General features: G+C 47.6%; 1 protein-coding gene across 1 annotated transcript in view; it reads left to right on the plus strand.

Moving 5' to 3' along the window:
• Positions 1–26,787, plus strand: part of LOC135386240 (cubilin-like) — a 165,110-nt gene that overhangs the window by 3,139 nt on the left and 135,184 nt on the right. Inside the window, exons 2-10 of the mRNA XM_064616049.1 lie at positions 9,989–10,121; positions 12,527–12,574; positions 13,260–13,352; positions 15,369–15,413; positions 19,693–19,731; positions 19,918–20,019; positions 22,908–23,011; positions 25,028–25,154; positions 26,514–26,688. Coding sequence (XP_064472119.1) covers positions 9,989–10,121; positions 12,527–12,574; positions 13,260–13,352; positions 15,369–15,413; positions 19,693–19,731; positions 19,918–20,019; positions 22,908–23,011; positions 25,028–25,154; positions 26,514–26,688 — 866 coding nt within the window. The remainder of the gene's footprint in view (positions 1–9,988; positions 10,122–12,526; positions 12,575–13,259; positions 13,353–15,368; positions 15,414–19,692; positions 19,732–19,917; positions 20,020–22,907; positions 23,012–25,027; positions 25,155–26,513; positions 26,689–26,787) is intronic.

Raw genomic sequence — 26,787 nt, forward strand, 5'->3', positions numbered from 1 at the left:
TTACGACGAAGTGTAGATTCACGAAGGGCGCGCGTTGCAAAATCTTCGCAGCTTACGGCGGAATCCTGCGAGAGCTCCCGAGCAGTCTTACGAAGAAAGATGGCGGCGTTATTTGGCAGCGGTGGATTTGAAGACAGGAAACAAAGACTCCGTAATACGCGCCAACGCATTGCACTTTGCCACAGAACCTTCGAGACCATCACCGAACTGACATTGAGGCACTTTTTTGCTTGATAACCTTCAACAAATGCTTCAACTTTGTGTTCCGTAAAATCGGGTCGCAGGGATTTTTCAAGCATCCCCCACACCCCGCTAAGACACCCCCAACACCCCTCCAAATTGTCTGCAAGAAAGGCAAAAGAAGCCATAAAAGCTGCAAAACTGAGTGCCACACACCGTTTACAAAACACCCTCACCCACCCCCTCCCTCAGACGAACATACTGGGAATATGAGAGAACTGATGTTCTGAGGCTGGAACAACATAGAAGGGACAAACATGTGGGTTCGACTCCTACAGCTGGCTAACCTTTTCAGTGACTTTCATCTTTCATCGTATACTGGGAATATATTTGCTGTGCCATCGAACGCGTTTCGTCTGTGATTGCATGGCATCCATTATGGCTACCGAAAGACCGAGAGCACGTGCAGTAACAAAACATTTGGGGACGAACAACTTCGTCTTCTTCTAATGGGACGAGTCTTGGTGCGATCACAAATTTTCGTCATCGTTACCATAGCGAAAACATAGTCTCGCACCCTTTGGCTGTTCGTCCCCAAACATAGCCTCCTATATATAGCCCCTCAGTATAGGAGGCTATGCCCCAAATGTTTTGTTACTGCACGTGCTCTCGGTCTTTCGGTAGCCATAATGGATGTCATGCAATCACTGGCGAAAAGCGTTCGATGACACAGCAAATATATTCCCAGTATGTTCGTCCCTGGGAGGGGGTGGGTGAGGGTGTTTTGTAAGCGGTGTGTGGCACTCAGTTTTGCAGCTTTTATGGCTTCTTTTGCCTTTCTTGCAGACAATTTGGAGGGGCGTTGGGGGTGTCTTAGCGGGGTGTAGGGGATGCTTGAAAAATCCCTGCGACCCGATTTTACGGAGCCCAAAGTTGAAGCATTTGTTGAAGGTTATCAAGCAAAAAAGTACTTCAATGTCACTTCGGGGATGGTCTCGAAGGTTCTGTGGCAAAGTGCAATGCGTTGGCGAGTATTACGGAGTCTTTATTTCCCGTCACCAAATGCACCGCTGCCAAATAACGCCGCCATCTTTCTTCGTAAGACTGCTCGGGAGCTCTCGCAGGATTCTAGCCGTAAGCTGCGAAGATTTTGCGACGCGCGCCTTTCGTGAATCTACACTTCGTCGTAACTTTCTCGTACGACGGAGTTACGACAGATTCCGTCGCACGAGCTCTTTGTGAATCCTGACCCAGGGGTCGGATTCACAAACGCGATCGTAAGTTACGCTAAGATGCGCTAAGACGTCGTAGCCTGCGACGCGCGTACGACGGCGTCGTAAGCGCGATTCACAAAGCTATCGTAGTGGAGAGGGTACCCCCTTTGACGAGGAAGAGGAAGTTGTTCGCTTCCTGTCACGTGCACCTCGGAGACAAACAGCCAAAGGGTGCGAGACTATGTTTTCGCTATGGTAACGATGACGAAAATTTGTGATCGCACCAATAAGAGTCGTCCCATTAGGAGAAGACGAAGTTGTTCGTCCCCAAATGTTTTGTTACTGCACGTGCTCTCGGTCTTTCGGTAGCCATAATGGATGCCATGCAATCACAGGCGAAACGCGTTCGATGACACAGCAAATATATTCCCAGTATGTTCGTCTCGGGGACGGGGTGGGTGAGGGTGTTTTGTAAACGGTGTGTGGCACTCAGTTTTGCAGCTTTTATGGCTTCTTTTGCCATTCTTGCAGACAATTTGGAGGGGTGTTGGGGGTGTTTTAGCGGGGTGTAGGGGATGCTTGAAAAATCCCTGCGACCCGATTTTACGGAGCACAAAGTTGAAGCATTTGTTGAAGGTTACCAAGCAAAAAAGTGCCTCAATGTCACTTCGGGGATGGTCTCGAAGGTTCTGTGTCAAAGTGCAATGCGTTCGAGCTTATTACGGAGTCTTTGTTTCCCGTCTCCAAATCCACCGCTGCCAAATAACGCCGCCATCTTTCTTCGTAAGACTGCTCGGGAGCTCTCGCAGGATTCCGCCGTAAGCTGCGAAGATTTTGCGACGCGCGCCCTTCGTGAATCTACACTTCTTCGTAACTTTTTCGTACGACGGAGTTACGACAGATTCCGTCGCACGAGCTCTTTGTGAATCCGGCCCCTGAGCCGTAGCGATGGGGAGGGGCGAGAGGGGCAGCCGCCCCGGGCGCCCTCGCCAGCGAGGGCGCCAAACATCAGGTCCTGGAAGGCGGTTTGTACAGCATAGAGCGGGAATGAAGTTAACTTGAATTTACGATGCCGGTAGTGCGAATGGGCGTTTTCTTTTTTGTTGACCTTCTGACGGCAGTGAGAGAGGGGGCTATACTTAGGGGGATTCACTGCGATATCTGGGCAGCGATGTCTGTGTCCATGAGCTGTGCCACAGTACATTTATTTCAATTAATTTGAGATTGATTTATTCAATTTTGCTTACTGGGGGTTCTTTTACGTTAGCTGAAACACAAGCACACGTCGCATCGCATTCATCTTCAATAGCCAAAGACGACGCAGTGTAATCAACACGTGCCATGTCACCAAGTTCCTATAGCGTCTCCGGCTTGGTTCCATCCCCCGCTCCATCCCTTCGTTCTTCGCGTTTCATATCACGCACGCGCGAAAAAAAAAGGAAGTCTTTAAAGTTAAAGCTTTAAAATGGGTTTTCGTTAACACTGCAGATATACGGAGTAGTTGGTATAACATGAAGGTGTAGACATATATCAGCAATCTAACGAGGGACACAACACAGAAGAAGACAGGGCACGATATGCCTGCAATCACAACTGGAGAAATTTATGACAGGAAACAGCGAGAGTGAGGGTGGTTGTGGGGGAGGAAAGAGAGAGAGAGAGGCGACAGTTTCTTCCTTTCGCGGGAGCACCCGCGCTGGTCTGCCTTGGATATCAGCTTTCAGCGCGTCCCAAATATCCCAATTCAGAGGGGGTTAGTGAGATGGAAGGGTCGCTGATGTAGCGCTCTGGTCCAAGTTTTGCTAAGTGGAACGCTTCAGTTATTTCCCCAGTAGTTTTTTTTTTCTTCTTTTTCTGCTCTACACTCTTAAAAATGATGGTGGTGGTGGTGGTGGTGATAGGGCTTGCCATGAACTTCACCACATAGCACGCTCCTAGCCAACCACCATCCCGAATGACAACGTTCTCGCCCCTGATTTGTTGAAAACGGGAGGAGGAGCCTATTTTGCGCCGTGCATAATGCACAAAATAGGCTCCTCCTCCCGTTTTCAACAAATCTAGGGCGAGAACGTTGTCATTCGGGGTGATGGTTGGCTAGGAGCGTGCTATGTGGTGAAGTTCATTTTTAAGAGTGTACCTAATATTGTGGTGAGGTGTGGCAGCCACAGTAGCGGCAATGCACCGCTTGATGTCCCGAAAGGAGTGACATTGGAAACCAACGATATCGTCCTGTGGTCTTCTGTGTTGCGTTCCTCGTTCAATTGCTGCGATATGTCTACACCATCAGTGGGTTTTTCGACGAGTTACAGCTCCTTCTGGCGTTGAAGGCGTAATTGGGCCGCAAAGCGGTTTTCTACCACGGACAGACTGGCAGGCAGTGGCGTAGCCAGACCGCCAAGGTAGGGGGGGCTCCATACGAAAACTCCCCCCCCCCCCCCCGCTGATCCTGGGTGCGACAACACACAATACTTGTGCACACCGTAAAATGCGGTAATTGATTTGGGCGTGGTGGTGGTGGTGGTGATGGTGAAAGGGCTTGATTTGGGCGTTCACAATACGATTTCGCAGTGATGTCCAATGAGGCGGTGTCACGAGATCGGAAGGATTTTGAAAAGCTCATACTTTGAAAACCATTCAAGAGTGCCGATTAGATAGACGCCATGAACTGTAAGAACTTTCGCGATCGTCACTCTGCCCCCAACCCCCCATGTATTATTTTCTCCTCGGTTTTGCGCGATTTGCGTGGGCCCGTCGTGGCAGGTAGGAGGGGCTCGAGCCCCCCCTAGCCCCCCCGTGGCTACGCCACTGCTGGCAGGTAATTGCCATTTCCCGTAGCACTGCATGAAATGGCATTTATCGTGGCCGTCTGACAGGGGTATTGGCAGGAGCTCAGCTCCACCGCATGGTACTCCACCGTGGAATGGGCTCATCTTCCGACGCGTATGGTGTCCGTTTTGGATGATTTGCATGGCAATATCTGTCGATTAATATCGCGAAGTGCGCGCTCGTCTCGGTACTTTTTTTTAAGAAGATGGATGCCTTTAAATAATGACTGCCTCCGCCTATTCTTTCTCACATTTGCACGAAAAGCTCTGATTAAAAGGTTAACGATAATTCATGACTTTACGACTTGAGACAGCTGATTAAAAAGGTGAATAATGAACTTTTGGTAATTAATTGCCTAACGCACACGTACTTTCTCGCACAGAGTGCCTGCCGTGCAGTATAACCAATCTGAAAAAAAAAAAAACACCTGAGCCCCAATCATAGCTTCTTTTATTTAAAAAATGAGCTTGTCATAAAATATATTTTATATAGTACCGATAAAATTAGTTCTAAAAATCGGTTTTGCACTTCTTTTGGAGACAAAATATGTAATTCGCCATCACAACGATTGATTAACGTGGTTGTGAAACCATCCCCAAACTTTTGAAAAGTAACGTTGTAAACATTTATATCTGCTAGACATGCACATCAAAACGCTATGTTTTGGCGATCCTACGATCCGAAGCTATTACACTCCGAAGGCAGCATGGTGGGCAAGTTCGTCTGTCGCACTCAACGCTCTTCAGGAAAAATAGCCGAAGCTCTGTGGCTGCACGTTCAGAATACGTTTATAATTTAATCGTACACTCCCAGCCGAGGACAGCCGTTTCGCTTTACTTGAAGCTCATCAGCTCGGCGCAGGGAAGTGACACGATCTTGGGTCGGCGATAAGTGTGTCTCCGCGAGACATATCAGTGTTCCACGGTGACGGTGTCACCTGTGGAGGGCGCAGTGCAAACGCGAGCCTTTGGATACGTTCTTTCTGGCTTGCATTGCGGCCTCCACAGGTGGCGCCGTCACCGTCGAACACAGATGTCTCGCCCAGACACGCTTTTGGCGCCGACCCAAGGTTATGTCGCTTTCTCGCACCGGCTGACGAAATCCAAGTAGAGCGAAACAGCTGTCCTAAGGCTGGGAGTGCACGATCAAACTGTAAACATACACATACATTGCCTTTCACTTAATAGTGACCCCTAATTATTCAAAAAGAGTACTTGAGATAAATATTTGAAACCTTCTGCGTCATACTTGTGAAAGTTTTTGCCGCACAAACGTGTGGTTTCCATCGGTGTACCTCTTTAATTTGTCTAATTAGCTTAACTGAACTCAAAAAATTCCCAAGGAAAAGTAACTTTTTTTTTTTGCACTAATTAGAAAGGCCATGGCCACAACACCCTATTTTAGTCACAGTTACAGTGTCTTTCACGATCTTTCCACAAAAATTCGACACCCGAAAACTTGCCATCCCTGCAAGCCCGTTTTCGGATTTCATCAGTGGTGACGCTATCGGCAAGGCAGAAAGACAATCCCACTGCGCATGGAACAGCTACACACTCTTAGAAATGAACTTCACCACATAGCACTCTCCTAGCCAACCATCATCCCGAATGACAACGTTCTCGCCCCTGATTTGCTGAAAACGGCAGGAGGAGCCTATTTTGTGCCATTATGCACGCCACAAAATAGGCTCCTCCTCCCGTTTTCAACAAATCAGGGGCGAGAACGTTGTCATTCGGGATGATGGTTGGCTAGGAGAGTGCTATGTGGTGAAGTTCATTTTTAAGAGTGCACTCTTAAAAACGAACTTCACCGCATAGCACGCTCTTAGCAAACCATCATCTCGAATGATATCGTTACCTGCCTTGATTTGATGGAAATGGGAGGCGAACGCCTTTTTTGTGTACACTTATGCAGGTCATAATTGTCGCAGAAAAGGCGTACGCCTCCCGTTTTCAACAAATCAGGTCAGATAACGATATCATTCGAGATGATGGTTGACTAGGAGGGTGCTACGAGGTGAAGTTCAGTTTTAAGAGTGTAGCTGCAGCTAGCATGAGAAAAACAGAAAAAGAAGGGGTAGGGAGGGACCGGCCCAGTCACACATTTTGTCTTCGCATGCTTATCTGTTCGCAGCCATCACTTACCGATAATCACTGACATCGGATGTTCTGTGCTGTTTCCAGTGCTGTCCTTTCCTTCTCCCCATACTTTATGCGGAGAAACTTGAACGAAAAATTGGAACCCGAGAAAGGGACAGAGGAGGGACGACACGACACGTTCTCGAACACAGCAAACCCTTTAACCCTTTACCCCTTTAAACCCTTAAACCCTTTAAAGGGTTTGCTGTGTTCGAGAACGTGTCGTGTCGTCCTTCCTCTGTCCCTTTCTCGGGTTCCGATTTTTCACCATGTACCAGCTGGCCTGCACCCTTGCCCTTTTGCCAAACTTGAACGAGCGCGCCTTGATGAGCGACGGTGTTTCGAACAGTTTTTACGTGTTTTCGGGTGTCAAATTTGTGTGGAAAGATCGTGAAAGATCCTGTAATTGTGACTGAAATGGGGTGTTGTGGCCATGGACTTTCTAATTAGCGCAAAAAAAAAAAAACGTTACCTTTCCTTGGGAATTTTTTAGTTCAGTTAAGTTAATTAATGAGGTACGCTGATGGAAACCACCTGTTTGGGCGGCAAAACCCTTCACAAGTGTGACGCAGAAGGTTTCTAATTTTTATCTCAAGTACATTTTTTTTAATAATTAGGGTCACTCTTAATTAAAACCCCCTTAGTATATACAGGGTGTTTCACTTGAGGATTGTCGCACTTTCGGCAATTACCTTCTGAAACTTTGCCGTCATTGAGGAAGGCTTTAGACAACTTTCAATTTCGGGAAATTTATTTTTTTTTCACTTGAGCTTTGAAAATTGTCAAGTGAACCTCACTTTTTTTTAACAGAAATATGAAGTCCTCCGCGGTTAACCACGGACCCAACCAAGACTTTGCACAGTATCGCAACGGAAATAGTCATTATAACTTAGTAAAAATTTCGCTTAGGCCCCGCTTGCCTCATTTTTGCAGAGAATTTCGCCTTCATATGTCTTGGCTTCTTTGTGATAAGACGGTTGTTTTGTTCTCTTTTTGGGGAGTCGGTTGTCGCCAGCATCAAGGTCAAACTGGGGAAAAGAAAGGTAATACAAGAGGCGGGAGCACTTCCTCCTCTCCCCACAAATACCTTGCGCTTCTCTTTGCGACAACTTAACAGGCGGGGCTAAAGCCGAATTTCCCTTGCCCTACACTCTTAAAAATGAACTTCACCGCATAGCACGCTCCTAGCCAACCATTATCTCGAATGATATCGTTATCTGCCCTGATTTGTTGAAAACGGTAGGCGTACGCCTTTTTTGTGACAATTATGAACAGCATAAGTGTCACAAAAAGGCGTACGCCTCCCGTTTTCAACAAATCAGGGCAGATAACGGTATCATTGGAGATGATGGTTGGTTAGGAGCGTGCTATGCGGTGAAGTTCATTTCTAGGAGTGGAGAACTATCCACCAGCTCCGGCTCAATGTTCCCTACCCATGCATTTCTGCACCGCTTCCGGTTCGTTGCCAAAACGGCATCCGGTTTCGCAGCAAACACTCCCTGCGCCAACCACTATGCCGATTGAAACAGATATCACTTCTGATTTGAGGAGAGAGAGGGCCGTATACGCCTTTTTATGGCAATTTAATTTGCCACAAAGAGGCGTACGCCTCCCGTTTTCAACAAATCAGGAAAGTGAAAGATATCAGCCTGCATGGTGGCTGGTTTCCGAGCGTCCTTAGTCGCGGAAGGACCGGAAGTCTTCGTGGCACCGGAGGCTGTGGCGTGGGCTTGTTTGTGTTTACCCGATAAATGTCGGGTATACTGCTCGGCTGCTTCACACGATAGGGAAGGCGGACTCGCCCAACTCCATCCTGTCCTGTCACATGCTGTCACAACAGTCCTGACTGTGGCGTCCTCGAAGATTCAGAGCATATACTGGTGTTGTGCACGCGATACTCTGATGTCCCATCGAAACTTTCGGCGCTCGCTCGCGGTCCTACGCTCTAAGAAAAGAGGGTGTGAAATGGTGGCCACTTCTATAGTTACCACGTACACTATAAAGACGGAACTTCACCGCATAGCACATTCTACACCAACCGTTGCCACGAATGATAGGGTTATCGCTTCTGATTCGAAGAGAGAGGGGGGCGTACGCCTTTTTGTGGTAATTTGTATGCATGAAAATTGCCACTAAAAGGCGTACGACTCATTCTGTCTTCCAATCAGAGGCGATAACCCTATATCATTCGTGGCAATGGTTGGCGCACAGTGTGCTATGCGGTGAAGTTCCGTTTTTGGAGTGTAGGTCAACATCGCGTCCGATAAGGGGTGTAGAAAGGTGGCAAAGAGCAATCATCATATATTCAAATTGCTACCAAAAAGGCGTACGCCCCCTCTCGCTCGCCGAATCAGTAGCGGTAACCCTATCATTCGTAGGTAGCAGGTAGAACTCTGCTACCTTTTAGGCACAACATATGCGACAACTATTACCTCCTGAAAGGTGTAACTAGTCCACCCTTTTTTCTGAGAGATAGACACGCAGTCGCCCTCTTAGGTTATCTACGGCTTTGTGTGCCCGACCCCCGCATGTAAATCTGTTTGCGCTGCGTGCCTTAGTCTCGTTCCTGACAGATATTCGCGCCGGCGATAAGTTTTTGATGACTTTCGTGGCTTTGTTTCCATCTTCCTTCTTTTCTTTAAATAACGAGCACGAAAGTGGCGTTCTTCGTGAGATTCCAAAATAATATCGTGCCGTTCAAGACCCGCGAAGTTCTCCAAGAGGGGGCAGGGCCGTCGGAAGGGGGGAGGGGACGCCCTCCCTCTTTCAGGCGCAGAGGTGCACTCTTAAAAATGAACTTCACCACATAGCACGCTCCTAGCCAACCACCATCCCGAATGACAACGTTCTCGCCCCTGATTTGTTGAAAACGGGAGGAGGAGTCTATTTTGTGCCGTGCATAATGGCACAAAATAGGCTCCTCCTCCCGTTTTCAACAAATCTAGGGCGAGAATGTTGTCATTCGGGGTGATGGTTGGCTAGGAGCGTGCTATGTGGTGAAGTTCATTTTTAAGAGCGTGGTGCTGATGTGTTTGGTATACCTTATATTATGGTATACCCCTTATATATGAGGCACATTTTGAAAGTGTTTATACGTTTACTCGTAACTTTGTCTACTGTGCATGGGTAAAGTTTTCTTACACGCTTATGGCAAATCTCGAGCTTTGCACGGCCATATTCACTGGTACATTTCACACCTGTCGTAAAATATATTCCAGACCGAAAAGTATTGAACATGATTGAGAACTCCGAGGGACACACACACACGGAAGCGTCCAACTAGCGACTGATTTTATTTGGACAAACAACTAGTCAGGAAAGTCCCTGGCGTTCTCAATCATGTTCAGTCCCAGCCAACAAGCTGTACACATTCTCGCACTCTTATCGAAAAATACACAAAGGAACTAGTCATTGCGTATAGTTGCCGGAATGATGCAAGTGGGAGTGATGATACTTAGCTATCCAACAATTCGTCTTTTTATTACGCCTGTTTTTCGTGTGTTACGGAGTCTCGATAATGCACCAGTCGTTAAGGCTTCATCTCGTCTCCCTCACCCCAGCGGCGAGGGACTTCTGTCGCTATTCAGATGCGGGTTCACGAACAATGTCCCCGTGCCTCCTTGTTTGCAGCCCAAAACTGGCTGGTGAAGGGGGCCACTTGGTTATCAGCACAGCTCAGGGAAAGAATATCAGCTTTCGCACAGGGTCGGGGCGTGGTGGTATCCTGTTCAACGGTGAAGATGTAGCCGCCATGTTGGATACGGTAAGTGCCTTTACTCTCCTCTCACCAAAAGTGTCCTCTTGTAAGTCGCAAACGCCTTGGCAAGGAAAAAAAAACCTTCAGGGATATTGTACTCACTACGTAGACTTACATACAAATACTTCAATGCCTACAAATGCAACAAAATCTAGGGACTTTCATGCGCCTTCGTTAACGTGGTCTGCCTTGGTGGAACGTATCCTCGATTACTAACGAACGGTCGCGATGCAGTATTGCTTGCTGTAGCGCTCCATGGAAAGGTTGTTCTCGATATTCCGTGCGAGCACCTTCGTTAACGCTTGCAGTACAGCTCTTTGAAGATTTCACCTTAATCTTTCACGCGGTTCATTGGTCACGGTCAAGGTGAGTGGCACATCAAGTTCTGGTATGCTCACTAAGACTGTGCTGCCCTCCACGGCATCTTGTCGTTCCTGGGGAATGCACTGCACGAGGCTCCGCGAATGTCGGCTGTATGCACGGACTTTAGGGCAGTGCATAAGAAAGACTATCCTAAGAAAGAAGAGGCATCTTTGTCGGCGATGATTGGGAAGATATTTTCCTGATCTTTGCCTGCATTGGAGTCAACGGGGGAATGTCTGGTACCTTTTCCATCAAATCGGAGGTGCGACATGGTTGTCCCTTATCTCCTGCTTTGTATGCCATGGTCTTTAGCCCGCTCTTGGAAGCTCTCGCAACCGGTGTGAAAGCAAAAAAACACACCAGACCGGATCTGATGTTTTTTTCGACTGGGGAACCTTTGATTTGAGTTACTTTTAACTTGTAACAGGTACATATTGGTAATTACGAAAATTGCACTGGGCGTCGTGCATATTCCTAACATTCCCTGTCAAACTCACGGCGAACTATGTAGAACCTGCACTCCACGAAAAGCTCGTGACAATACCAATCATGATATAGAAGCAGCAAAGTTACCGCAAAGCGTCAAGTTGAAGTGGTAGCTTTCCAGACACGTAGGAGTGCAGAACCACGCGAACTAACGAACTGAACTACCGTTACACGTGAAACCTGATTTCAAGGGTGCACTCATGCAGATACGAGACGGTAAAGTGAGAGGTAACTAAGAGGGGAAAAGGAGAGCTTCCTCCTCACTAACGGTCACGTGTTGGTGAAGAATGCAGCCAACGGCGTAGTCCCAACAATATCGCCGGGACATTCGAGACAGGTCCTTGTTGCACGCCGTCGATCCAACTTTGTCGTTTTCCCTCCCAGGCCGTTTGCCCCGCTGTTTCACCTCCCTTCTGCATCGACTTCGCCTCAATGTGGCCTTCACCCCGCAGTTCAGACACAGACTAGGGTATGCTTCGGCATGGTGGCACGCATTCAACACGTCCTCATCGACTGCCCTCTATACATTTCGGAGAAAGCAACGCTCTAGTTCCAACTGACCTGTATAAACAACAAGCCGCTCAGCCTTGCAGCAATCTTGGGTCCTTGTTGTGCAGCAAGCAACTCTGTGCAGCACCGTCAATGCCTGCACTCATTCTATGTGTTCTTGACGTATATGCTAGCCTGCTTGAACTCCTCTGACCTCAGAGCTTTTGCCAAGAATGCGGAGATGTGATCTTCACTGCATTACATCTCCAGTGGCCGACCGGATGAACTACTAACCCCATCAGTTAGACGCACCCGTGTGTGTGTGAAATCTCATTTGCGTGTGGCAATGTATGTGCGCGAGTGTGTATGCCTCATCTTTTTCATCATCATCCCACTCATATATACTAACCCACATCCACTGAGGTATGGTACCGCAATTTTTGCGGTGAATCACCTCATCCCATCGTCATCCCTGTTGTTGTTGTACTGACCCCCGGAGCGACCCTTCCGGAGTTTCAGAGTTGTTCGCACGGTATGGCATGTACAAAAGGCAATCCCCACTTGAAAACGTTGTTGCCTGGTATGTACGATAGAGTCGGTGTAAAGGTGACTACCTCCGTAGGTAGTTATCCTACTTCATGACATTGCAAGCATTCGCAGACATGGGATGCGAATTGGGAATATTAGCAATTGCTTCCCTATTATAATTTTTACACTGTTGAGAGTTACGCAGAGCCCAAGGCGCTGCTTCGTGTATGTTACGTCGGTTTCTGTTTCCCGGTCGTTTTTTTTTTTTTTTTCAGGCTTTGCTGTAATGCTTTGCATACGGGTTCACATCAATGCACGTGGCCCTCTTTTACATTTAGTTCGCATAATCCGGCCAAGTGCCACGACCCATGTACTCGTATTTATTATATTTACTACATCGTCATGTTAACTACTAATTTAGCACCCTCCCTTTGTCCCTATTCATCGGCACGTTGTGTCACATTCTGTCGGGAATAAAATTCCTGACCATGATTTCCGCGCCCTGTAATTTTCTAAACACGTATTGTGACGTTTCTGCTGCGCAGGTGAAAAATGCTCACGCAAGACTGGCACCGATTCTCAGCACGGACCAGGTAAGAAGAATTTCCGTGTAAGCGTGTATCATAACAGAAATCACTCGTATCAATTGTATCGTCGTTTTTCTTACCGCTACACAGTCTAGTAATTCTATTCGTACTTAGTTTGAGGTCTAGCCTTCCCATTAAAGAGATTTTTCGCATCTTTCCAACTTTACCAACTTTCAATGGGTACGACAGTGCTTCCCAAACTGAGGGGTGTCGCGAAGCGGCTCGAGAACATGCAAAAGAGACACCAACGGTTTCCGCTGAAGCCCGTAATTTTTTAGCAGGGTAGGCAGGAAGATACACGCTCTTCCTTCAGTACTAAAGCCATGAGGACCTTTTTTCTCTTTACGGCGAAATACTTGTAAGAACTTCGTATACTGCAGTGACGTCAATGAAAACAGGGTACAGGTCGTAGATGCTGATGTTCCAACATGAAGCTGGAACAGAGAGTATAGCTGTGCCCAAGCTCCGCCCTCGTTAGGAAAATACTCGTCTGACAACAAAAGAAGAAGGTTGAATACGCAGCTAGAGAGATTCTTGTCCTATACCATATTTTATTTACCATATTTATCTATTGTCATACTTTGTGTCACAGGCCATATTGAGTCACAGCCAGTACAGAAAGAAAAGCACCGTACAAATTCCGCCCTATTTTTGCACGCGTCAACGTAAATAAATCTGTATTTCTCCGCAGATGGGTGCATTGTCGAACATCATTCCTACTGTCCAGAGCCTACAAAGCCAGGTTCTAGACCTCAGGAATAGTACAAACTGGCTGCGTTCAGAGGTATGTATTGTATTATGATAATAGTCACACATGCTTCCTGCGAACTTCTACGGAGTACGAAATGGCTCTCATAACTGAACATTTAACTTGTGTCACGGGAAGCACTTAACTCGTTTTATAACTCACACAGTAGCTCATCAAGCCCGTATAGCCTACGTACTTCAGTACAGTGAACCCTCGTTATTATGACCATGGTCGTTCCCGAAAATTTTGGTCATAATGCGGACCTGTCATATTAACGGGAGGGATTTGCAGATGTTTCACTGCATTGTTCCCCAGGAGTATGGTCGTAAAGCGCGTATGTCAGATTATCGGGGGTCATATTAACGAAGGTTCACTGTATGTTCTTCGTAAGTCACGTTACTCATCGTAGCTCAAGGTCGTCGTCAGTGTATCTTCCCAAGCAGCACAATGTACTGAAAGTCGAGTGCAATAGGGGTGGACGGTATGTGTCTTATCGATGTTCCTTAGTTTCACGAGTCTGTTCAAGGCCTTCCGCCTACCCGTCCACCCCTATTGCACTCGACTTTCAGTACATTGTGCTGCTTGGGTTGGGTTTCCGATTTTCGGTGATTATATCTTCGGAGCTATTGCAAGATAGGGCGAAGGTAGGTGAACAAGAGAAGTTATCTTGCTATACTCGCAATACGTTATAAGCACACAAAATATTGTACTGCTGTGAAGTGATAGCGATAAGTATAAGTAATATAAGTGGTATAAGTGACAGTGACAAGTATAAGTAAATATGTGGTATAAGTGGTATTGATAAGTGTAAGTGATGTAAGTGGTATATGTGATAGTGACAAGTATAAGTGATAAGGACACTATACTGCCGGAAGCCCCCTGGTCTCTACCGGTACCGCCCACTTTTGTACGCCTTCCAAACCTTCTGGAAAGAAGAGATCAGGTCCGCCCTCAAGTCCTCCGAGCCCATTTTCATGCTCTGGTAGACGAGAAGTTTTCTACGTTTACGGCAGCATATACCGATGGCGCATCCCGAAACAACAAGTTCGCCCCAGCATTCGTCATACCATCCGAAGGCGTAGTGCACGGAAGACGCCTTTCACATCCAACCTGCTCCACAGCTGCAGAACTCTATGCCATCCTTTTCCTTCTACAACACATCGCTCATTTTACACCCCGGGAATGGGCAGTCTTCACAGACTCCAAATCTGCACTTCAAGCAATTGAAAATTCCGGCATACGAGGCCCATCCGCACCCCTAGTCACAGATGTGTTAATGGCTTACCACACTATCTACGCAGCAGGCCACAGGCTAGTTCTCAAGTGGGTTCCAGCCCATTGTGGTGTCGTGGGGAACGAGCAGGCCGACAGCGCCGCAGAAGCAGCACTCGCGTATCGGAAACGGACCAGTATTGTTCTGCTGAGAGGAGACCGCCGTTCAATTCTCCGACGCCTTGTGACACCCCTGGCTTCCCGCCAATGAACAACCGACATTCTTCCCCCCTCTATGTTGAGCAGAGTTGATCCAACGCTCGCTTTCCGCATGCCACGAAACACCTCTCGTCAAGATGCTGCATTAATCCACCGAATGCGCCTCGATGTGGCCTTTACAGCTCAGTGGCGTTACCGCTTGAGACAAGTTGACTCTCCCACCTGCTGCCACTGTGGTGCTCTTGAGGATCTGGGGCATATTCTTCTTCATTGCTCCCACTACCAACCTTCCCGAACCACACTCTCCGAGTCTCTTCGTCAGTTGGACTCTCGCCCCTTCTCCCTATCGAAATTGCTTGGTCCCTGGCCTAATCCAGCCCAGTACCGCTCTGCGCTCAAAGCTCTTTTGACATTTCTGGACACCATCGGACTTCGAGCGTTATTGTGAAGGGGCACATTATTTTATTCCCCACATTCCCATCAGCAATGGGGTAGAGTATCGCCTGTGGCGATGAACCTCCCCACTCTCCAAAGCCAAAATGAAGTTATTGTTGTTATAAGAGATAAGCGACCGTGAAGTGAAGAAGCGTTATAACTTATATCACTTCTTTTACAACCAAGGTATCCAACATCAAAGGACGAAGACTCCGATCGCTTCAGCGAAGTGTAAGTAATGCAAAACATATCGATCTTGGAGCTATATGAGAATGTACATTGTAAACAAAGTCCGATACGCATCTGTTCTATAGCTGAACTGTTCTGCAGACTTGTTTTATGATATCGCTGAATGTTGACATGATGTCGTAACACCAAGATGATGTGACATCGTGGGACTAGCTACGTCATTGGAGGGGTTCGGATATCTGGAGGAACAGTCCCATAGTGTGATCGTGAATGAATTCCTCGTTTTTATTTAGAGCCGTAACCAAGAGGGCCAGAAGGTACAGGGGTTGTTGGTTGAAATTCAACGTGAGAGTAGAATGCAGAAGGACAAATCCCTCACACACACACACACACACACACACACACACACACACACACACACACACACACACACACACACACACACACACACACACGGACAGCATTCAACTTGCAACTGAGCTTGATTCCGAAACAGATGAACAAATACTCTGGGAAGTCACGTGGAACAACGGCATCCTCGAAAGGGGACGTGGTTACCGGCGCTTGGCTCCCGTTAGCCGGAGAACCTTCAATAAAACAGGTCTCAGCAATCTCTCGATCTACACGGGCGTCGTCACACAAAGGGCAACGAGAGTGGTAAAAAAACTGAGGTGGGCTTTTAGGGACAGGATAAGGGTTGTCCGTTGGAGTTGGAGTTGGACGGCAATAGGTCCGTGTTTGTATGTATGCCTTGTTCGCGTACGTTCTTTTACTAGGTAGAACAGCTGTAAACATATTATTCAGAGGTACCAAAATGCCTTCGACACCTCTCGTAATCTGCCTTAATAACCGACGCCACGTTGACGGTTATGAAAAACGTCACTCTCGTTTTAAACTGCGACAAAACGTCACGAGCACGTCACACCATCACTGATATCGGCGTTTCGTCATACTTTCATCGCACAAGGTTTTTAAAAATTGTTCGCCTCCTGGTGGTCATAGTCATTGTTTAGGGCCAGTCATCAAGACCCCTTGCGCTTGTAGTGGATACGCTAAATGATTATAATATTATAATGGGGAGCAGAGTTCACGTGAGGCCAATAACATTTGTGTGACGACACGCTGTATGCGCTGCAAGGTAGTACAAGATAATCTCGGCTGGCGGCGGTTCCCTTACGTGTACCGGAAATCTGTGACACTCTGCCAGAAATAATGGTCACCTCTTTAATATTTCTACTCTCCTCAGCCGGGATCCGATGCACGATCTTGAGTATTCGAGGTTTTAGATCGAGAACTACACGGGTCATCCAACACTTATTCTTTCGAATTAGCTTTATGGACAAATATTTCTTTCTTTCAATACAATGGGATATTCGGGAAGCACTAAAATACCTCAGTTTTTCAAAGTATTCACCGTGCGCACCTGCCATCTAGACGCCACTGCCATCACTGTGGCGACTCAATGATACCTTTGGCGTAGAAAGGAATGGGCTGCAGTCGTAGCCACCGCAGATGTCTTTCTGGAGGGCTTCATCTGTGTGGAACGTATTTACTTTAAGGTGCTCTATAAGGGGCACAAACGAATAGTAGTTGCTTGGGGCTGAATCTGGGCTGTGAAAGATCTCGCGGGGACCACCTCCCAGCGCGTCTCAGCCAGGGTTGCTACCGTCAAATTCGCCCGGTAAGGCAGCGGGCAGCTCCGGTGGCGCAGCGGTAACGCGTGCGCTTGGAGACTGGGAGGTCCGCGGTTCGAATCCGCGGGCCGGCTGTGCCGTCTGGGGTTTTTCCTGGGTTTCCATCAGATGTGTAATAGGCGTATTTCCCCGCACAGTTCCCCTGAAGTCGGCCCATGGACGCAGCTATCCTCCCCCCGAGCGGATTCCGCTCGGTCTTCCACTTCACCCTTTCCTCTCCTCCTCTCCACCACCTTTCCCTTCCCGAGAAACATGCCGCCTAATCAGGCAGGCAGACCTCTCGGGTTCCTCCCAACGACACTCCTCCTCCCCCCCCTCCTCGGCATTGTCATGAAGAAGAACGACCCTTCCGGACAAGATCCCAGGTCTTTTCTCGCGCATTGCGTTTCGCGCGGCACTTTTTTGTCAACGTGGAGTAGTACTGAGCGTTAATCGTGACCCCTTATTCCAAGTAGTCCACATGGATGACTCCCCACATGTCCCAGAAGACATTTGTCACTGGAATTCACAGCGAAGGGCTACATCTTGCTTTCCTTTGGCGGCGGTGAAGTCTCTTCTCTTTTCTTCTACTGCTTCTTTTCTCTCTCTCTCTCTCTCTCTCTCTCTCGCTCGCTTTGAGGTGAAATGATGCATCCATATTCCATCACATGTGATCATTGATTGCAAAAATATGTCCCCTCTCGGATTGAAGCTACTTCAGCAGCGGCTCAGAGACTTCCATGAGAGTTCCCTTTTGGTCTCAAGTGAGGTATCGGAGAATTCATTTTGCACATACTTTGCAGGAATACTCGCGAATGATTGTCTCCACAATGCCGGCACTAATATTACGAGAGGCCGCAGTGTCCCAAACTTTTACACGCGATTTTCGAGGGTGGCTTGCTCAACGCCTGCGATGTTCATTGGCGTAACTGCAGTCGGACGAACGTGTTCATGTGGCCCATTCGTCGCCCAACCCTGTCCTTCGCCAAACTGCTTGTCCCATTCGTACACTCTACCCCTTTGTTCCCAATGGGCGCGTTAAGCAGACTCCCGAGCGCCATATCCCGGGTTCTTAGGGGAACGTACCCTTGGTGTCTGCACTTAATGGTGTTTGTGAGACTATCCGGAAGCCGAGCGCCAGAGCCGCTGAGCGCGCGCCACCTATGGAGCTTTCTTCTGTCGTCTGCTTTTAAGTAAACATAGCAGTACACCACAGCAGTCCTCTATAATATTATAACAATTTACCGCCGACACCCGATGATTCCGGAAACACAAAGAGCATGGGCAGTTGCAACGGTTGCAACGGCTGCTCCATTTCGAAAGGCAGTGCACCGGAACATGCGTCACGCTCCGGAACTGGCCCAGCTCTTCCCCAGCGTACCCTGGCTCCCCAGCACCGAAGAAGGGGTGCGCAGGGTGCACCCGGGAACGTGCACCGGAAGTCACTTTGGAGGTGTTAAGTGATCCCCTGAAAGAGGGAATGTTCCCGGAGCACGAACCTAACGCGCCCAATGCTGTGCCTGTAATCTTTGCAAAACCTCAGCTGGTTTGACGTTCTCCTTTACAAGAAACTCGGTTATGCATTGCTGTTCTACACCTACAGACACACTGCCCGCCACCATGATAGCTACCGCTGCTGCACGTGTTACTGACCCGAGAAGGAACGCACTTCATCCTAAAGTTTTATTCAGTTACATTTACTCACCGATTTTTCTCTTACAAAGGTATTGGCCAACCTTAAGCGACCCTTGTACCTATATGGTTATAGCCAATTGCTTTCTACATATTACCCTTTTTGTGTCCGCTTGGATTCCTAGGTTGCGCTTTCTGTGATCCCATAAGGCCTACAAAGCATGTACGTCATGATGCAACGACCTGTGCCAGCGTTTTTGTTTCCAACCGCTCCTTAGCAATCAAAGACGTGAAAATATCTATGAACCCCTGTGTTCGAAGCCGCGACGAAAATTTGCGATGTTACGTACACTCTTAAAAATGAACTTCACCACATAGCACGCTCCTAGCCAACGACCATCCCGAATGACAACGTTCTCGCCCCTGATTTGTTGAAAACGGGAGGAGGAGCCTATTTTGTTCCCATTATGCACGGCACAAAATGGGCTCCTCCTCCCGTTTTCAACAAATCAGGGGCGAGAACGTTGTCATTCGGGATGGTGGTTAACTAGGAGCGTGCTATGTGGTGAAGTTCATTTTTAAGAGTGTAGTGGTGCAGCGCTAGACAATTGGACGTGGTGACAAGGACTCGCAATATGACAGTGACAAGCGATGTTGTCTGTAGCCATCCCCCATTGAATCGACATGGATTGATCGTAAACCAATCCAACTGTTCTGGAATCTCTGTACGGCATGCAGAATCATCTCTATAATCGCTCTGCTCGCTTGATGTTATCATACCAGTATGGAAGGTTGAGATGCTATTCTTATGTCTACAAATAGAAGTAGGCAGTACACCTACGAAAAACCGAGCAGTAAGAGGAACAAAAGTCCACTGTACTACTGTTCCGAACAAGATATTATTTCTGACGCACGATCTTTCTTTCTTTCTTGAGGAGTGACTCGACATGACGCCCTTCGTACATTTCGAATCTTATTGCAGTCGATACATGTTGCATTTGTACCTTTAATTCCAGTTGGTGAGCCTGAGAACTAGGGTAACCGTTCTGGTGACGGTAAGTTGACTTAATGCTATCACCAATGGGATAAAGCGATAATGATATCAGTCTTGTACGCAAAAGACCGAAGGCAGTTGAGAACGCTTTTTGTCGAAATTAACGTGACTTTAATTACAGAATATAGGGGTAGGAGGTAGAGGTAGGTATATATTGGCAATATCAGCCTTGCTTTGTAATATCCAGGATCTACAGCGGGACGAATGTGTTTCGAATCCTTGCCAACATGGTGGCACATGCATCGATCTCTTCAAGAAGTACCAGTGTCTATGTCGTGACAACTGGGAGGTAAGACATACAACGCCTTCTATTTCTCTTAGAAATATTACGGTACCCTAGCTCTGCAGTACCCTGTTACAGGAACAGTCTTGAAGGATAATGGGAACCTTCGGCCACGGAACACGCGCGTAGCGTCATCAAGCGTATAAAGTGTCAACCACCAGGGGAGCATTGGACTCATGCTCCCCTCGCAGGTTGGCATATTATACGCTTGATGGCGCTGCACGCATGATCAGTGGCGGATGGTTTCAATGATTCCCGAAGGCTGCTCGTGTAAGATAGCCATGAAAGGGGGCGTTGGAAGGTAGATGTATAATTTTTGTATTAGTGTGCCTGTTACTTGTATCATTATCAACCTGAAATTTAAGTTTAACAGCAGAGGGAGGAGCAGCTGCTTAGGAAATCCGCGAATACTGAAACGGGCGCTGGTCAGACATTACGGTGGACATGACTTGCCATGTGGCTATTGCTCTCGGAGTGCACGATCACACCACCTATAGAATACGAAGCGGTTGAAGTTACTCCGTGAAGTAGAAAGAGACAATGTGTGTTCTCATTAGATGAAATCAGCGAGAATATTTTTCTTGGTCGCTCCTGGTTGTATAAATTGAGCGCGTTTCCTAAATGCCTTTTCCTTGCTTCTTTAGCTATGCGGTATCGTCGGTGAGGATTATATGTTGCGTTTGTCTTAATTGTTCACTCAGCCTCTGCAACCTACGTAGGCTACGCTGTGTCACGTATTATTTTCCTTTGTTTTTGTTATCATTCCTCCATGGGGGCGTCGCGTAAGTAAGAATAATATGAATGTGTCACCGTGCCTATAAGTTTTCCGAACCGCTGCCTTGAAAAGGCCTCTATGAGAAAGAGGAGCGGACCGCGACCCTTAAAGGCGTTTCTTACTACTTGTCCAGCCGATCAACGTTTTCGCAGTTAGCTCTTCGGAGTGAATATCCATTTAACGATTAATGTTTGAGGCCAGAGCTTTCCATTGTAATGAGCTATATGTCGTATGCCTCTGGAGAACGACAGGTTCAATTAATCCACATATACAGTCGACCCCCGTTTATCCGGACGGTGCCGTTCCCGGCGAAATCGTCCGGATACCGGGGCATCCGGATAAATGAAACGACCGAATAGAAACGTCCTACAGAGCAAGGTTTAATTAAAACACAGAAATCTCGTCAATGACAGCTGTTACATAGTAGTGTAGGCACTCGTTTCGTGCAAAATTTTGCTAATTGCATAGAGTTGAGCCACGCTGTTGCGCTGCTCGAAGAATGTCAATGTCGGAGCCTTGTTTCTCACTGGCGTCATCGGCACCGTCTTGCTGCACATCATCGGAGGCAACAGCAGCAATCACACCGTCATCAGTCATAGCTGCACACGCGTCATCGTCCTTATCAACGTCAACGTAGTCAGAAACCGCAGCATCATCTACGGCAGTCGCAGTGAGCCTCTGCATCAGGGATCGCAGCTCAGCTAGGGGAATGTCTTCATCGGCCAACGGACCGTAAGCTGCAAGCCCTCGGGTTGGAGTTTTCCCCTCTAGAACCGGACAGTTGATCGAGATATTTCCAAATGACTCGACTGGTCAACGTGACCCAACGGACACCAACAGAAAAGGGGGTCATCGTGCACGGTTGTCTCCCCTACGGAGGAATGTAGGTCCCTGACGTGTGACGGGAATAACCCCAAGACAGCAAAAAGGGTGACGAAGCGGGGTCAGCGTCTCCTCTTACTCGCGGTAGTCCGGATAACTGAAGCTGGATTACAAGAATTTTCGACTTTCGTTCCCTGGAATTCTTGTCCGAGTCCGGAAGCTGAAGTCCGGATAAACGAGAACAAAATACATGGAGAAAAATCCGTTCCCGTGCCTTTTGTCCGGATACCGCGGGATCCGGATAAATGAAGTCCGGATAAACGGGGGTCGACTGTATTTTTTTTAAAGCAGGAGTCAGAGCCATAACTTTTTTTGTTTTACTTTTGGCAGCAGCGCTTTGTGCAACAAATTAAACGAGTTCTCGCGAAAGAACGGCGAGCGTTCCGTTCACGTTCACGCGTTACGTTCACCCTACCGCAGGCCGGTGTTAGCCTTGGGACAGCTCTGTGCTGGCATGCTTCTTGAACTGTATTCTTGACCCGCTTGCATTGCGAGGAGCAATGACGGACGAGACAGACCGCAGACCTGCTGGCAAGTGGTTTGCGGGCCTGTTCTGAAGGTCACGGGGAAGCAGTAAGTTCGGATGCTCGCGGGAGATACCGAAGCTGGTATCGATGGCGCTGTCCTGAATGGTTTGTATACCGACAGCTATAGCATCAACTATCGCGCCGTAGTTGGCAGCGTGCACTCTAAGAAAAAAAAAGAGCAGTTTTACTCCTTTTGGGGACTAAATGCATTGCCACAAAAAATAGTCCCTTTCGGGAGTAAATGAATGTCACAGAGCGGAGACTGCATTTCACGCGCTGTTGTAAGAATCCCAGGTACATAATTCGTGTGCATGCATGAAAATACTTTGAAATAAACCGTCAACCGTGATATATCGAGCGATATAAAATCTTCCGCCATACATAGGGCTCAATTTGCGAAGAAAGTTGCGATAACTGTTTCTTACTCTGTGTGGCTGGAAAATTGCTACGTTGGCTGAGTTACACAGCCTTATGCCGTTCAAATTGACCAAGGGCACATATTTACGTACACTGTTGCATTCAAGAGACTATTCGCGAAGTTCAGTGACAATTTGCAGTCCTGGGGAGTAAATGTCGGGTTAGAGGACTAAAATGGGGAGTAATTGCAATCTAGGGGAGTAGAAGCTGCAATTACTCCGGCTCTTGGACATGTATAGCCTGGTAGTCATTTTTGGTGAGTCAGCCAGCTTCAGGTAATCCTTTTCTGGTAGGGTGCCCAGTGCGAACAGGACGTGGACGAGTGCTCTCGTTACGCTTATAGTGACTTGGGTTGTCAGAATGGAGGAACTTGCGTCAATACTCCTGGAGGGTACAGGTGAGTATCCCCTGAGAATGTAAAGTACAGACTTTGTAAATCTGCCTAATGAACGGGTGAATATTTTGATCAGACAGCAATGGTTATAAAAGACTCCATTGCCTCTTGCCCTACACCCTTAAAAATGAACTTCACCGCATAGCACGCTCCTAGCCAACCATCATCTCCAATGATATCGTTACCTGCCCCGATTTGTTGAAAACGGGAGGCGTACGCCATTTTTGTGACACTTATGCAGTTCATAATTGTCACAAAAAAGGCGTACGCCTCCCGTTTTCAACAAATCAGGGCAGATAACGATATCATTTGAGATGATGGTTGGTTAGGAGCGTGCTATGCGGTGAAGTTCATTTTTAAGAGTGTAGCAGTTGCGCTACCGAAAATGGCAATCACCGTGCGTTTTTGCTTGAAACACACTTCTAGATCAATTTTCATTCATTAAGGACTGATAATCAGCTAATGACTTGATGAATGAACTTGCATGTGATGATTTCAGAACATCAATGAGAAGGCTATAGATTTCCACCAGGTAGCGCTTAATCAACGCCACCATGATAAAACCTGGTGTTACGGTCAGGAAACGAAACGAAGACTTGGAAATCTTGTGAACGAGAAAGAGAAAACATACCGATACGTATCACAATAATAGAAAAAGAAAATTCTACTCACAAGCTGGGCTCCGCGTCATGCAGAATCCGCAAAATTATGCGACAATGTATGGAATACTGTTATACACTTACCTACACTCATACGAGGATGGATCAAATAAAATCGAGACTTTCGTTTTACATATTTTTTATTTGTGGTAAGAAATAAACCTTTTGTGCACAATTTTTCTGCATTCTCTCCTGATTCAGAAATGCATTTTTCCCAGCGGGTCAGTAGCTTTTTTATCTCCTCTTCAGAAAAAAGAAGTTGGTTATATCAGCAGCCAGTTGCGCACTCCTCCACTGCGTCGCCTCCTTTGAGTGGCTCAAACGTTAGCACTAAAGTCAGGACTATATGGAGGGTGTTCCAGTGGTGTCCAGCCCATTTCCCTTAATTTTGCACATGTGACGGCTGCAGTGTGGGGTATGGCACTGTCATGCAGGAGAATCGCTTTACGTGATGGTCGGTCACACCTCTTGCTGCGGTACGCAAGTTTAACCTCACTGAAAAGTTCGCAACAATACGCAGCGTTGACGGTGCGACGATCGTGGAAAAAGTCAATGTGCAAGATGCCGCGCTTGACCCGAAAAAGAGCTGCAAGCACCTTGCCAGCTGGTAGCGTAGTCTTGGCTTTGAAAGGTCTCTTGGTTTCAACCTCGTCACGACCTTCCATAAATTCCTTGTGCTAGCAAACCCATGCAGCCTCAACAATGTTTGACCCCGAACTGTGTCGTCAATATGTGCTTGATATGTGTCGATTTTACACCCTTACGAGCAGGAAACTTTATAGTAATACGTTGCGATATGGACGGGTAAATGTCATTCTCAGTTATTGCATGCCGGACAATACTGAAGAAATGTAACGAGGCCGGCCGGTTTCTCACGTGACAACAGCCCCACTTACCTAGTACGTGCACGAGCGACAGTGTGCACCAATAGACGGGTTCAGAAAATCTCAGTGCTCTTTGCACCCGCATTGCATCCTGGGCGTTTGCTGAGCGAAGGAACGAAGAATAATCCTTCATGTTTCGCTTTCTACTGACCTTGACACGTCGTGGACTGTGGACCGGCAGGGGAGAAATCGAAACAGTTTGGAGGCCACCCGTCTCTTTCGTATTAGTAAACTCCCACAGTTCAAGGCCACGCTAAGCACTCTGGGATTTTCTGAGCCGGTCTCTTGACGGAGCGCGCTCTACAACGAGAGTCTGGTCGACCCTCGTATACCACGCACGAAATGGCAAATTTGATTTTCCGAAACATATATCGCATACGATAATAAAAAGCGAACCACAACCGCTAATAGGGCTGCTGCAGCTTTCGAGCCCGAACACCGTCAATCTCGAGCACCACATTCGCTTTATCTTACAGATGCCAATGTCCTGCAGCGTACCATGGCGTGCACTGCACGGAGCAACGTGACGACTGTGCCTCGTCGTCGTCGCAGGCCCTCTGCGGCCACGGTACCTGCATCAGCAGAAAGAATCAGTCGGGACAGGTAGGCGCGTCCCTTCTCTCGCAAACTGTTTATCCTGAAGTGGGCACGAGAATCTTTGGGAAAGCGACTCTCTATGTTTCGATACACTCAGCCTCTGTTTCTTCGAAACGTCGTTATCTTTCTTATACCCCTGTCAGACGTACTAATTTAGTGTCACTTATTTGAAGTGCACTCCGTCCCGTAATGTCACTTTCACTAGGCTCCTGCTACACGGCATAAGTAAGGCCCGGATTCTCGGTTCGTCCTCAGTGTTAAGCGCACGCGAAGGGGACATTCTGTCCATGCTTCGTGAATGGACGAAAGGGTCCCTGCGCGTGCACTTAACCCTCAGGGCGGAGCGAGAATCCGGGCCTAAGTGTCACTAAGCAGTCATGGTGATGACGATGGGCGAGCTTGAACTCCCACCTAACATCGGCGAGTGCGCCATGCTTTCTTGGTAAAATCATTTTTCTTACGTCCAGAAACATTTCATAAAGATTTTCTTCGCAGTTGAAGTCGATTGAACGTCATAAATATAATCGTTGCGAACCAACACAAGTATATTTACTTGACAAATTTTCAATCTTCTTCTTCACCTCTTGGTGGTGTTTATTATGTCTTGCGCGTGCAACTGGCCCGCGATGTCAGCATACACTTTCGCATTTCGCTTGGTCCTCCCATGTTCTGATAGCATACGTTTCTATCTCAGACCACGATGCTCTGTCTTTTTTGTCTTCAGTGCTTCACTGCGAGTATTTCGCGATTTCACCGATAACACTTAACCACCGTGCAATGTCAACAAATATGGCTGCCGCGAAGTGGATTACGAACTCTACTGGGCACTCTGTGAACGAGAGTACCGGTAAATCACGCCAAAAATCCTTACGTCTTTCTTATACAAATCAGCGCTGTCTTAACAAATTTGTCCAAAAATAAATTCCGATTGGGTTGTTTCTTTCCTTTTCCAAAAATAAGCTTTTTGTTACGCAATCCCTGCCGTGGAGGCTACGTACTTGATTGTCGCAGGCAAAGTGAAGTGAGTTTGGCGAACTCACTTCATCGTAAGTGTACTTTGCATTTAGTGTCACTAAAAGATGCCGTGTGACTCCGAAAGAATGACACTTACTGCAAGTGTACTCGCTGAAAGTGACACTAAATTAGTACGTCTGACAGGGGTATTAGTCCCAATGGTTTCCATCTGGTTACCTCATGAGACGACAATATACTTCTACGTACAGCGGCGGATGAACAAGATGTGAAGGCCACAGAAACGAAAATAACGCGCTGTACGTTGTGTATCGCAAATCTTGACACACTATAACCCGGTAACGATTCATCGCACCGTGCGTCTTACCATACAACCGTTTCCCGTGGGTGCAGGCGGGATACAGCTGCATCTGTGACCAAGGTTGGACGAAACGACCCTCCGGCGACGACCCTGCCTGCACGGAAGACGTGGACGAATGTAGCACAGGCCGACACTTCTGCTCACGTCAGCCGCCCGTTCAGTGCATCAACTATCCTGGAGGATTCACCTGCGGACCATGCCCAGCGGGTACTGAGATCAAATATAATGGCGTATTCCAGTGGTCGGTCTACAGCGAGCACCCGCTCCACGGGCAGAAAATCCTGTACATCTATAATCTACAGGGTG

The sequence above is a fragment of the Ornithodoros turicata genome, chromosome 2, assembly GCF_037126465.1.
Source record: "Ornithodoros turicata isolate Travis chromosome 2, ASM3712646v1, whole genome shotgun sequence".
Lineage (NCBI taxonomy): Eukaryota > Metazoa > Arthropoda > Arachnida > Ixodida > Argasidae > Ornithodoros > Ornithodoros turicata.